The sequence below is a fragment of the Hyperolius riggenbachi genome, chromosome 3 (assembly GCF_040937935.1).
Source record: "Hyperolius riggenbachi isolate aHypRig1 chromosome 3, aHypRig1.pri, whole genome shotgun sequence".
In the NCBI taxonomy this organism is placed as follows: Eukaryota; Metazoa; Chordata; class Amphibia; order Anura; family Hyperoliidae; genus Hyperolius; species Hyperolius riggenbachi.
The window spans coordinates 90,557,767-90,570,566 of NC_090648.1; the positions used below are offsets into that span (position 1 = coordinate 90,557,767).

The 12,800-nt window shown below is 43.2% G+C and overlaps 1 protein-coding gene across 5 annotated transcripts in view; it reads right to left on the bottom strand.

The window, feature by feature from the left end:
- Positions 1 to 12,800, bottom strand: part of LOC137562822 (patatin-like phospholipase domain-containing protein 6) — a 119,779-nt gene that overhangs the window by 102,545 nt on the left and 4,434 nt on the right. For 2 of the 5 annotated variants that reach the window (XM_068274552.1, XM_068274553.1), the window contains exons 2-4: positions 9,125 to 9,162; positions 7,060 to 7,107; positions 4,327 to 4,426 (exon numbers count right to left, since the gene is read on the bottom strand). In XM_068274552.1, the coding sequence (XP_068130653.1) occupies positions 4,327 to 4,426; positions 7,060 to 7,098 (139 nt within the window). In that variant the 5' untranslated portion in view covers positions 7,099 to 7,107; positions 9,125 to 9,162. Of the gene's footprint in view, positions 1 to 4,326; positions 4,427 to 7,059; positions 7,108 to 9,124; positions 9,163 to 11,000; positions 11,025 to 12,800 lie in introns of those variants that run through there. The other 3 variants (XM_068274551.1, XM_068274554.1, XM_068274555.1) reach the window with 2 other exon arrangements.

Consider the following 12,800-nt stretch of genomic DNA (forward strand, 5'->3'; position numbering starts at 1 on the left):
CCATATTCCAGATGTGGCCTTACTAGAGAGTTAAACAGGGGCAATATTATGCTAGCATCTCAAGTTTTTATTTCCCTTTTAATGCATCCCAAAATTTTGTTCGCTTTAGCTGCAGCGGCTTGGCACTGAGTACGATTATTTAACTTGTTGTCGATGAGTACTCCTAAGTCCTTCTCCAAGTTTGATGTTCTCAACTGTATCCCATTTATTTTGTATGGTGCTAGACCATTGGTACGACCAAAATGCATGACTTTACATTTGTCAACATTGAATTTCATCTGCCATGTATGTGCCCATATAGCCATCCTATCCAGATCCTGTTGCAATATGACACTATCTTCCTGAGAGTTGATGATTCTGCACAATTTTGTATCATCTGCAAAAATAGCAACATTACTCACTACTGCACCTACTAGGTCATTAATAAATAAATTGAAGAGCACTGGACCCAGTACAGACCCCTGTGGGACCCCACTGCTAACAGTCTCCCATTTTGAGTACGATCCATTGACCACAACTCTTTGTTTTCTGTCCATTAGCCAGTTCCCTATATCCATGCCTACAAACTCTTCCCCAGTCCTTGCATCCTCAACTTTTGCACCAGACTTCTGTGGGGAACAGTGTCGAAGGCCTTTGCAAAGTCCAAGTATATCACATCTACAGCATTCCCAATATCCATATTAGCATTCACTACCTCATAAAAGCTGAGCATGTTAGTCAAACAGGACCTGTCTTTAGTAAACCCATGTTGATGCTGAGAAATAAGATTATTTTCTACTATGAAGTCATGTATAGTATCTCTTAGTAACCCCTCAAATAGTTTGCATACAACTGATGTTAAGCTTACAGGTCTATAATTTCCTGGATCAGATTTTTTGCCCTTCTTAAATAATGGGAAAACGTGGGCTGTACGCCAATCCACTGGGACGCTGCTAGTTGCAAGAGAGTCACAAAAGATAAGATAAAGGGGCTTAGCTATAACTGAACTTAATTCTCTTAGGACCCGAGGATGCATGCCATCCGGGCCAGGTGCCTTGTCTATTTTTAATTTATTTAGTCTTGCCTTTACTTCTTCCTGCGTTAAAGGGACTCCGAGCTCTGAAAAAAAAGGAAAGTTGTACTCACCAGGGGCTTTTTCCAGCCCAGTGCTGGTCGGGAGGTCCCACGCCGGCGTCCTGGCTCCTCTCCTTCTCCCCGCTCCGGAATGGCTGGCAGGCCGCAGCCCGGGCGACACTCTCCCGAGTGTCGGGCTGCTTCTTCCGCATATGACGCGGATTACGTCACACGCCGGCCGCCTCGCGTCATCACGGCGGCCGGCGTGAAAGTACTGCGCATGCGCGCTTTGTTCGCGCATGCGCAGTACTTTCACGCCGGCCGCCGTGATGACGCGAGGCGGCCGGCGTGTGACGTAATCCGCGTCATATGCGGAAGAAGCAGCCCGACACTCGGGAGAGTGTCGCCCGGGCTGCGGCCTGCCAGCCATTCCGGAGCGGGGAGAAGGAGAGGAGCCAGGACGCCGGCGTGGGACCTCCCGACCAGCACTGGGCTGGAAAAAGCCCCTGGTGAGTACAACTTTCCTTTTTTTTTCAGAGCTCGGAGTCCCTTTAAGTATTTAATATTACAGTTAGAAGATTGAGACTCTTCTGCCTCTGTAATTTTCAACAGTGCTGTTTCCTTTGTGAAGACAGAAGCAAAGAAAGCATTTAATAACTCTGCCTTACCTTGGTCATCCACCATTGAGTTCCCACCCTCATCCTTTAGGATTCCTATACAGTCAACCTTTCTTTTTTTAGAGTTGATGTACTTGTAAAACTTTTTTGGGTTAGATTTGATATCCCTAGCGATTTGATTTTCATTTTCGATCTTTGCCAGCCTAATTTCTTTTTTACAATTTTTATTGCACTCCTTATAATTGCTTAGTGCAGCCTCAGTCCCCTCCTGTTTTAGGAGCTTATAGGCATTCTTTTTCCTCTTCATTTTATCCCTAACCTTTCTATTCATCCATAGAGGGCTTTTTTTATTCCTAGACATTTTGTTTCCATATGGGATATACATACTACAATATTGATTGAGAATACGTTTAAAAGCTTGCCATTTCCCTTCAGTGTCCTTCCCTTGTAGTACATTATCCCAGTTCACCAAACTTAGTGCCTGCCTAATTTGATTGAACTTTGCTTTTCTAAAATTCATAGTTTTAGTGGTCCCGCTGCCCCGTGGCCTATCAGTCACCAGATCAAACGTTATCATGTTGTGATCACTATTTCCCAAATGTTCTTGAACCTGCACATTTGATACATTATCTGGTCTATTAGAAATGATCAGATCCAGTAACGCATTCCCCCTAGTTGGTTCCGTTACCATTTGAGTCAAGTAATTGTCCTGTAGTGCTGCCAGAAATCTGCTGCTTTTACCAGAATGGGTAGCCTCAATACCCCAGTCAATGTCTGAAAAGTTGAAGTCGCCCATAATTATGACCTCATTTTTACTTGCAGCTTTTTCAATCTGCTTTAGTAATCGCAGTTCTGCAGCTTCATTAATAAGAGGTGGTCTGTAGCATACCCCAATAAGCAATTGGCAACTTTTATTTCCACCATGAATATTTACCCAAACGGACTCCACATCTTCGCAATCTTCCTCCATCTCATCGTTGAGGACAGCTGTAAAAGAATTCTTAACAAAGAGACAAACCCCTCCACCTTTTTTCCCTGTTCTATCCCTCCTAAACACATTGTATCCTTTTAAATTAGCTATCCAGTCATGGCTTTCATCCATCCATGTCTCGGTTATTCCCACAATGTCATAGCCTTTGTCATTCAGAATGAACTCTAGTTCGTCTATTTTATTTGCAAGGCTCCGAGCATTGGTTACCATGCACTTTATATTTTTACCATCACATTTACCAATTTTGTTTACACGAAATGGGCTACTTGAAGTTTTACCAACCTCCTTAATCTTTACACTGTCCCCACCCCCCTCTCCACCCCCCCATTAGACTATGACTCTATGATTAGGGTTAGATTGTAGTTCCTCTGAGGGTCAGTTCACGACAAACAATCTGAAAAATGCTCAGAAGTATATAAATGCATAATAATAAGAGGAAGAAGAAGAATTACTGCAGTGCTAAATGCTGTCCACACCCAACATAGCGCTCTGCATGCATTTTTGGCACTATCAGCATTCCAAACTCCAGTAATCTGCATGGATGGTGTATTTCCATTAAAGGATACCCGAAGTGATGAGATAGACATGTGTATGTACAGTGCCTAGCACACAAATTAGTGTTGGTGTTCAAATTCAGGGCCGGGTGGTTCAGAACCCGATCAGCCGCATTCAGCACTATTTCCTCACCGGACAGCAGGACTGGATGCATTTCATATAGCTCTGATACATCCTTATGCCAAGCTAAAAAGAGGGCGTATCAGAGCTAAATGAAAAGCACCCCATCCTGCTGGCCAATGCTGAAATGGTGCTGAATGCGAGTGTTCAGGTTTCCTCCTAAGCACATGGATAAAATTCGAACATCGACGCTAGTGTTCATAGCAAAACTGTGCTTTTCTTGCATGAAATATATATATTTGTTTAAACCAGATCTGTCTGCTTTTGTATTTGAGTAAATAGAAACAAATGTGGGGCTTCCCTTTGGAGATATGCTGGCCTCTCGTAGCCATAGCTATTGTTATTAGGTAGAGAGAGGCCCTTTAAACGTGGGGGTTCCCCTCAACTCTACTTACCAGCACCAAGACGCCTGTCAGCAGTGAAAGATGGTGCCTTTCAAGGAGGGTGGCAAAGCCGGCTTCCCTCATAAATCATCATGCACTGTTGACAGGCTGTTGCAATACCATTTTCCTATTATGATTAAAGGCTTGTAAGTTCCTTAAAGCGGACGTGAACTCAGAACATCCTCTCTGCTCTAAAAGATACACAACAGCAAATTTTAATTTAAGCAAAAACCATTTCATTGTTACAGCTGATACAAACCCTAAAATAAATCTGCATGTACTTCCTGCCTTCATGGAAGCAGACATATTGTTAACATCCTGTGCTTTCAAATGAGCTTATCTGCCATCTCTGCTGTGGCTGTCATGTGACACAAGAGAGAGATCAAATTACAACTTGTGATTAGACACAAATGAGGGGGAATTAAACAGGCTAAACTCTCTAAATACATACAGGGTGCATTTCTCGATGTTTTCCTTTTGTCCTGTGCAAGAGTTTAGGTCCCTTTTAACCAAATGTAAATAATCAGCATCGCATAACGCATTTATGTTGCTTAGTGGAAGCAAAAATGGATTTAATAAAAGAAAGTAGTAAAACCAAGGGACTCACCGGGGTGGTGCTCTTGAACTAAACACTGGATGAGCCATAGTAAGCAAACTCCTCCCACAAGTAGACCCGCCCCTAAGGTGTAGTGTGTCATTGTGTATTCCTGAAAAAAAAGCCATACCATGTCATCTGTAATAAATGGTGGATAGGTTCATGTGCAACAATACAGAGTGCACTGCCTGCCACACATTATATCAGCAGCAGAAGAAGAATATAAAGAGCAAACTCGCACAGATGTCGATGCTCTAAACATCTCATGAGTGGTCACTTTTCTGTTTTTATCAGCACAATAGTTTTTCAGTACATGCCAAACAAGAAGGTACTAAGTATTGTGAGAGTAATCCAACACCAAATCTAGCGACAAAGCAGCAACTATTTTTACGTAGCTCTGGCAGTCCCGCTGACATAATGAGTGGACAGGAAGGCAATAGCATCTGAGCAGCCCTGCTGTACACATGTGGGTGTCTCCACCCCTCTTATTTGCGAGGGTGCCACTCTGCACTCCCTTCTGTTCCCAGCTCGCCCCTCCTGTGTAGCCCAAGCAAGTGCAATGATGTAATTGTGCATCATGCTGGGATCCCTCTACAGTGTCATGCTCATGTACAAGGACCATCACCCACAGGGATTAGGACTTGATCCCTTGGGAGACCGTTTAGGACCGAATTTTGTACATACACGTTGCTAGCCCGCAGACTAGTGAGGCATTCTGTTTCTGTGGAAGGGGAAGGATGTCACAATGCACAACGGAGAGGCAGGGTGAGTACGAACACTTTCATTCCAGCATTCAGAAGACGGAGCTGAAGTTACTTATAAAAAAACTATAATTCGGCCTCCAGCAATTGCTGGAAGCCGAATTATTTCATTACCCACCATCCATGGCGGCCTGGAGGGGGAATAGTATTTAACATCACCGGGAACTTGTGCAGCAGCAGGATCAGCCATATACCAGCTGTATCCTTTGCCCAAGTCTCCCGCGCCAATTATTCTCGTACAGTGGTGAGTAGGAGGACAATATCCTCATCCGGTTCTCGACTGAGACGATCCACCAATCGGATTCCTCTCCAATTTATTGAGGGGGAATAGAGGCTGCTGTATGCAGGCAGAGGTAACCATGACCAGCACTTATTTTCTAATTTTGGTTCTCTGTACATTACCACAATTAATTTTAAATGAAACAACTCAGATGCAATTGAAGTGCAGACTTTCAGCTTTAATTCGGTGGGTGAAAAAAAGGATTGCATAAATATGTGAGGCAACTAAAGCATTGTTTTAGTTTTAACACAATCCCTTCATCGCACCTGAGCCTGAGTTATGTCATATAAAATTCATTGTGGTAATGTACAGAACCAATATGACAAAACATTTGTCTCTGTCCAATATTTTTGGACCTAACTGCAGATATATATATATATATATATATATATATATATATATATATATATATATATATATATATATATATATATACACACACATACATACATACATAATATACGCAATACACTTACATACATAAACAAACCAGGCATCTGCCTGAGGTGACAGTTGCTTGAGGAGCTATTCTTAGCAGAATATGCTTTATGGAATTCTTATACACACCGGCTAATTCAGTGAAGACGGGTGAATGGTGATTTTATCACCTGAATAAATGGAATCTACTGATTAACATCACAAAGGTTGCCTGGACAGCATAATAATGAATGGCAGGTACTGTTCATGAGCTAATCAAGCTGTAGTTGTTTTGATTAGGTCTCTACTGACTGTTGCAACTCTTCTGAATTTCCAAGACAATATTCCAACCTGTAAAGACCCAGGCTTCACGCAAACAGTATATTATTTATAAGGTGGCTACACACCATAATGGCCAGAAATGGCCTTGTATTTACAGGGGCGTATCTGGGTAACATAGCGCATATGGCAAACACTGAAATTGCGCCCCACCCTCGATCAGTCAGAGCTCCCTTCCCCCCTAAAAACAGCGTATTTTCTCATTTTGTTATGATTGCCTGTGTTTTTTTGGATTGGGATATTGCGGAGGTTACTTTTTTTTTTGGAAATGGCTCTTCTTATGCACTCTCTGTCCTCTTTTCTAACACTAAGCCAAGTGTGCCCAATATACCTAAGTTAAGTACCACGTTTCCCAGAAAATTGCATTAGTCTGATCTGAGGTCTGAATGAAATGGAGGCAGGCATGGTGATGCAGCACAGGAGCAAACATTGCGCCCATGGTGCTGTGGCGCCCATGGCACAAGCCATGCCTGCACCCCTCTAGATACGCCTCTGTGTATTTGGGCTCAGTTTGACAGATTATTTGCCTACTTTTTCTAGTGACCATGCATTTTTTTAAATGTAATCTTTCCCCCAAACATCTCATGTTATGCCAACACTGGGGATATATACAAAGTAAATGAAGCAGGTACAGGTCCCCTTCAAGAACCTTTTCTCGTTCTATGCTCTGAAAAAGGTATTCTGCTAGGAGTTTAGGGACACACTGAAATTGCACAAGACATATTTAGCGCATCAGAGTAGAAAAGCGATATTATGCAACAATCAAGTCAAATAATAAAGCCTTATCAAATATTACTCCCAGGTAAATATGACCGTATACACATAACCTTTTATTCACGGTTAATATGCTAAGAACGTACAATCATGCTGATACAAACCTTAGTATAGCACTTAATGACCTCTGAGCTGCATGCTAAAAGTCACACTGAAGATCTCCACAATACTCACTATTTCAAGAGAGTCCAAACTCTGCTCCTCCCTCATCATGTGACCGTCCTGAAAGAACAATTTAATCACATCATTCTAGATGTCTGTCTGTGTGTGTGAGAGATTTTTGGCAAGCACTTTGTGCAACATCTGTCAGGATAGTCAATGAGATGCTGATACTTCCAAGTTAATACAAATGCTGCATTTGATTGGGTCTTTTCAAAGATGTGTGTATTTGCATCAAATTTGCTTAAAGAGAACCCGAGGTGTGTTTAAAGAATGTTATCTGCATACAGAGGCTGGATCTGCCTATACAGCCCAGCCTCTGTTGCTATCCCAAACCCCACTAAGGTCCCCCTGCACTCTGCAATCCCTCATAAATCACAGTCGTTTTGTGAGGCTGTGTTTACATCTGTAGTGTCAGTCTCAGCTGCTCCCCCGCCTCCTGCATAGCTCTGGTCCCTGCCCCATCCCTTCCCTCCAATCAGCAGGGAGGGAAGGGATGCAGGCGGGGACTGGAGTTCTGCAGGAGGCGGGGAGAGCAGCAGACTGACACTATAGAGATAAACACAGCCAGCTCTGACAAGCTGTTTGTCAGCAGGGTGGCTGTGATTTATGAGGGATTGCAGAGTGCAGGGGGACCTTAGAGGGGTTTGGGATAGCAACAGAGGCTGGGCTGTATAGACAGATTCAGCCTCTGTATGCAGATAACATTCTTCAAACCCACCTCGGGTTCTCTTTAATGTCAAGTCGCTGCATTAAAACGTCTTGCTGGAGCATCTTCACGGCTCCAGGACTTTTAATGCGCCGCCCACTCGCCCCGGCTGTGCGTGCACGCGCACCGCTTGTACCCGTCAGGACTCGGAGATTAGTGATTGGTGAAGGGGAATAAACATCTCTTTAACCAATCGCAATGCCAGGAATAAAGGGAAATAACAATGATCAGGGGCCATGTCCATACTTAACAACTGAAGTAGAAATGTAAAAAAAAAAAAAAAAAAAACTGAACACTTCCATGGTTTTTGCATCGCCATCTAGTGGCGACAAAGTAAAGTCACACCAACAGTTATTAATCTCTTCCACCTCCAAAGACACCCCCCCCCCCCCCCCAAAAAAAAAACACTTGTAAAAAAAAAAGTTTTAAAAAAATACATAAATAGTCACCTTAGGGTTTTTATTTTTCTCCATGTTTTGTCCAATAAAATGCATAGAAAATAAAGTAATTACTGAAAAAAAGTATCACCCCCAAAAAAGCCTAATTTGTGGCGAAATAAACAAGGTGATCACTTATCATGATGGTATAAGTAGTAATAAAGTTTGTGGTCAATAAAAGGGAAGAGCACTGACAGGTGAAAATTGCTCTGGTCCGTTAGGGTAAAAACCCCTTGGGGTGAATGGGTTAAACTCTGAATTGACGCCATTGACCACCCTTATGCATCACACTTTCACATCATCATACTGTTGACTGTTTTCATGAGCACGTTGTGAACCTCATCTTTATACAAGGGCTGTTTGTCAAGTAGTGAGCCTAACATATAAATAATAAAAAAACAAATTCTAAAAACGCTGTAAATTATTAAAATATATAGCCTTATGACCAAAATATATATATATATATCGTATATATACTTTTTTTTTTTTTAAATAAAGTTAAAAATGGTATGTTGGTAATTTATCTTTAAATCGAGCACAGAGCGGTTATCAAATTCCTTCACTTCAAGGGCCTAAACACTAAGGAAATCCATAAGGTGATGCAAGAGGTAAAAGGTGATTCTCCATCTTATTCCACTGTCAAAAAATGGGGGGTTGCCCAGATCAAAAATTGTCCAAAAAGCCTTTGTGATGAAGAAAGGCCACGCAAACCCAAGGTGATTGACAGAATTCACTATACAGTCCTCCAAGACAGGAGATTGGCCTCAAGGGGCTTAAGGAAGCCCCAGGTAAGTGTGGAACCAGAGCTGCATTTCATTTCAGGTTCACTTTAACTCGCTCTGTTTCAGTGCATTAACCATAATCAATCTGCACCATTGTAAGGTAAAAGGCCATGTTCCCTCAGCAACCAATAGAAATAAGAACATCCGCATACCTTTATAAAGTGATTCTGTTTCTCTGCTTTCACTCTGGCTGTAGGTAGAGATACAGGAGGCATTGTATTGGGTTGACAGGTCAGTAAATGCATAGTGACAGCAGTAAATCGGGTTTTTTTTGGCAGTACACTCTACACAGGTAAAGGCAGTTGGTCTTTCATTGCTGATATATCACTGTGTGGATTTTAGGAGGGGTTGTTATTATATATAAGTTTAATATTGTGCGCATTTGCTATATGGTGGTTCCACACACCATATAGCTTGTCTGGTGGTCTAGTGGTACCACGCAGGGAGGGGGGCTAACTTCATTCCTCCCAGGCTATTCATGGTCAGGGGTCACAATCTGCATGGCTATACCCTACTCTGCTATGCCCTACTCTCACAGGAGGGTGGCCCATGGAGGGGGAGGGTGGAATGATGTCGGCTCCCTCCTCCCCATTCCAACACTCCCCAGCTCCAATCGGCCCCACTGGGTGGAGCCTCGATCACTTGAGCCAACATTTTTATTTATAAAATCAACAGGGTATTCTTTTTATATTTTTACTATGTTTTTATTTTACGGTGTAATGCATAGGATGGTTCTAAGTATGGGACATTAACAAATACACTGCAACAATTGTGTATTGTGTTGCTGTCCCTTGACTAATGGTGGTGGCTGGGGACATGTGATTGCACTTACATCTGTGACAAAATGCCCGGGTAAAAGCATGCGGTTGGATGCAGGTGTGTGCACAGGCCTGCAATCCCCATACTTGTGCACACGAGTAGGAATGAAAATAATAATGCTAATTGATCTATCCTGAAATTTTTTTTAGTAACTTTCAGTGTATGGTTTTACTATTGTATATAACATAGGACCTAGCTCCATCTAAGCCTCTGCCTACAGTTTGATGTTGCATTCTTCTAAAATGTATTTTAATTTTTTTTTCTTTTGGCTACCGCAATGTCTGGCTCTAACTATACAGTAGAATCACTTTATGTTATATTCTTCTAGGATCTAGGAAACCGTTTTTTTTTCTATTCTGCCACATGAGCCCTAGTCTTAATAAAGGATATCTGAGCGGGGGGGGGGGGGGGGGTGGAGATTAGATGTTACTCACCCACCAGGGTGCACCCACACACCTCTCTTGATGGGGATCCTCTGGGTGGGAACTTTCTGCACTTGCCCAGTATAAGTATTTGTGAACCGTGCATGCGCAGAACGCTCCTGGGAATGAGAGCACAATCAAGAGAGGCGCATGGATGCACCTATGCATGCGTCGCAGTTCCCACCCACAGCTGTAAACGTGGATTTTTCGGAGGGGACAGCGGCACCCTGGAGGGCAGCGGGAAACTGCAGTGAGGGACCTGATAGATAAATGGTGCTAAAATATCCTTTCATGAAGTTCTTGAGGGGGCCAGTGACTACTGGTTCTTAATAGGGGCCAGTGACTACCGATTTATGGCCCCTATTAAGAATTTCTACTACAACTTGTTTAGTAACATAGCAGTATTCTACTATATAAAAGGGGTCCTATCTGTATCTTTGGGTCTGTCGTGATCACCATTTTACATATATTATATAGCACTTAATATAGACCATTATTGTTGTTACACTTAAATACAGAACACAAAACTTCCCAAATTGGAACTGTAACAAAACGTTATTATTAATAATATAATACACCACAGGTCCTACAGTGTTGTGGAATGAAAATATGTAAATATTGAATTATGCATTTATAATAAAGAACACATTTTACATATATTTTACTGATTCTGAAGACTATTTTATTCTGCCATGCAAAAACTTTTGCATACCTTTAATATGATCTAAATCGTTTTTCTAAATAAGATGGTCTGATGCTAAAAATAGAGGATGCATTTAATTCTTACCTTAAAATATTTTGTAACAGTGCTGGTTAAATACTATTCTACTCCAGGACAGTCCCCAGATCCCGCGCCCCCCCCCCCCCCCCCCCCCCGCTAGGATAGACTTCAGATCAGCGTTGACCTGCAGGGAGGCAGACAGTGAAGAGAGGAGAACGGATCCAGTATCGGTGCATTTACATATGTGCCGTTACCAGGGGAACCGCTCTCCTCTCTTTACTGCAGCCCTGCAGGTCACCGTTGATCTGCGGTCTAATCTAACGAGGGGGATCTGGAGACGGTCCTGGAGGAGGTGGCCGCCTCCTCGAAAAAGTAAATGAGCACCAGCCGGGGGGGGGGGGGGGTTCATTAAAGAGGGGTATATACCTGGACACCTATACTCAGGGGAGGACTGGGACCTTTTAGCCTGGGGGGAGCACACAACCCAGAGGCCCTTTTACGGCAGCCCCAGCCCAAGGGCTCACCCATTCACTTTCATTAAAATAGCGGAAAAAATCGTGGAAAAATGATCGCGATTTTAATGAAAGTGAATGAGAGCGCTGATTAATTACAAGCGCTCAGAAAAGCACTTATAGTGTTGTTGAGCCCTTCATGCATATCTCTATTGTGTGCAAATGTATCAATGACAATGAGTTCAGAGCGCTAATTACCCTTTAAAGGACAACTGACAAGAGAAGAATATGTAGGCTGCCATATTTGTTTCCTTTTATAAAATACCAGTTACCTGGCAGTCTTGCTGATATATTGGCTGCCGCAGCACATGCGCATGGCCACTGGAGATATTGCACAGGCTTAAGGAGGGAGGCAGCTGTTCTGGCCAGCTCCTGGAAAAGCAGCGCTGAAATATTTTTTTTTCTTACAATGGCAGTGACCAATAAGCAATCGGGCAGCACGGTGGACTAGTGGTTAGGTCTCTTGACTTGAAAGCGCTGGGTCCCCAGTTTGAATCCCAGCCAGGGCACTATTTGCATGGAGGTGGAATGTCCTGCATGGGTTTCCTCTGGGCACTCCAGTGTCCTCCTACACCCCAAAAACCTACAGATAAGTTGATTGGCATCCCCCAAATTGGCCTTATGCTGGGTACACACTATGAGATTTTTTTGGCCGATTTACTGTCAGAACGATTATTTCTAACGTGATTATTTCTGTGCACTTGAATTTCATAGAAATCGATTGGAAAATGCTCGGAAATTGATCGGAAGGCTAACCGGACATGTTGGAAATAATCGATCTGACAGTAAATCGACCAGAAAATCTCATAGTGTGTACCCAGCATTATACTATGATACATGCACTACAGGATACATACATAATTAAACATATGACTATGGTAAGAATTAGATTGTGAGCTCCTCTGAGGGGCAGTTACAGGAAACCTGAAACGAGAAGCGTCTCAGGTTTCATACTTACCCGAGGCTTCCTTATAGGAATCATCAGCCAAACAAGATGAAAGCTGGTTTGCTTACCTAGGGCTTTCTCCAGCCCCTTGCAGCTGACATGTCCCACGCCACAGCTCTGCTCTCAGCCGCCGGCCTGGGGTCTCCGTGCAGGGTCTAGCCAGGCCGTCCTCTACTGCGCCTGCACCGCTTTCAATCAAGGCCATGTTGTCCGTGGCTTACTGCGTTTGCCTGCACAGCACGCCACGTACAACATGGGCTTGAATGACAGCGGTGCTTCACTGCCCGGGCACCCCGGGCCGGCGGCTGCAAATGGAGCTATCAGTGTGGGACAGTCGACTGCAAGGGGCTGGAGAAAGCCCAAGGTAAGTAAATTGGCTTTCATCTTGTTTGGCTGATGATTCCTTTA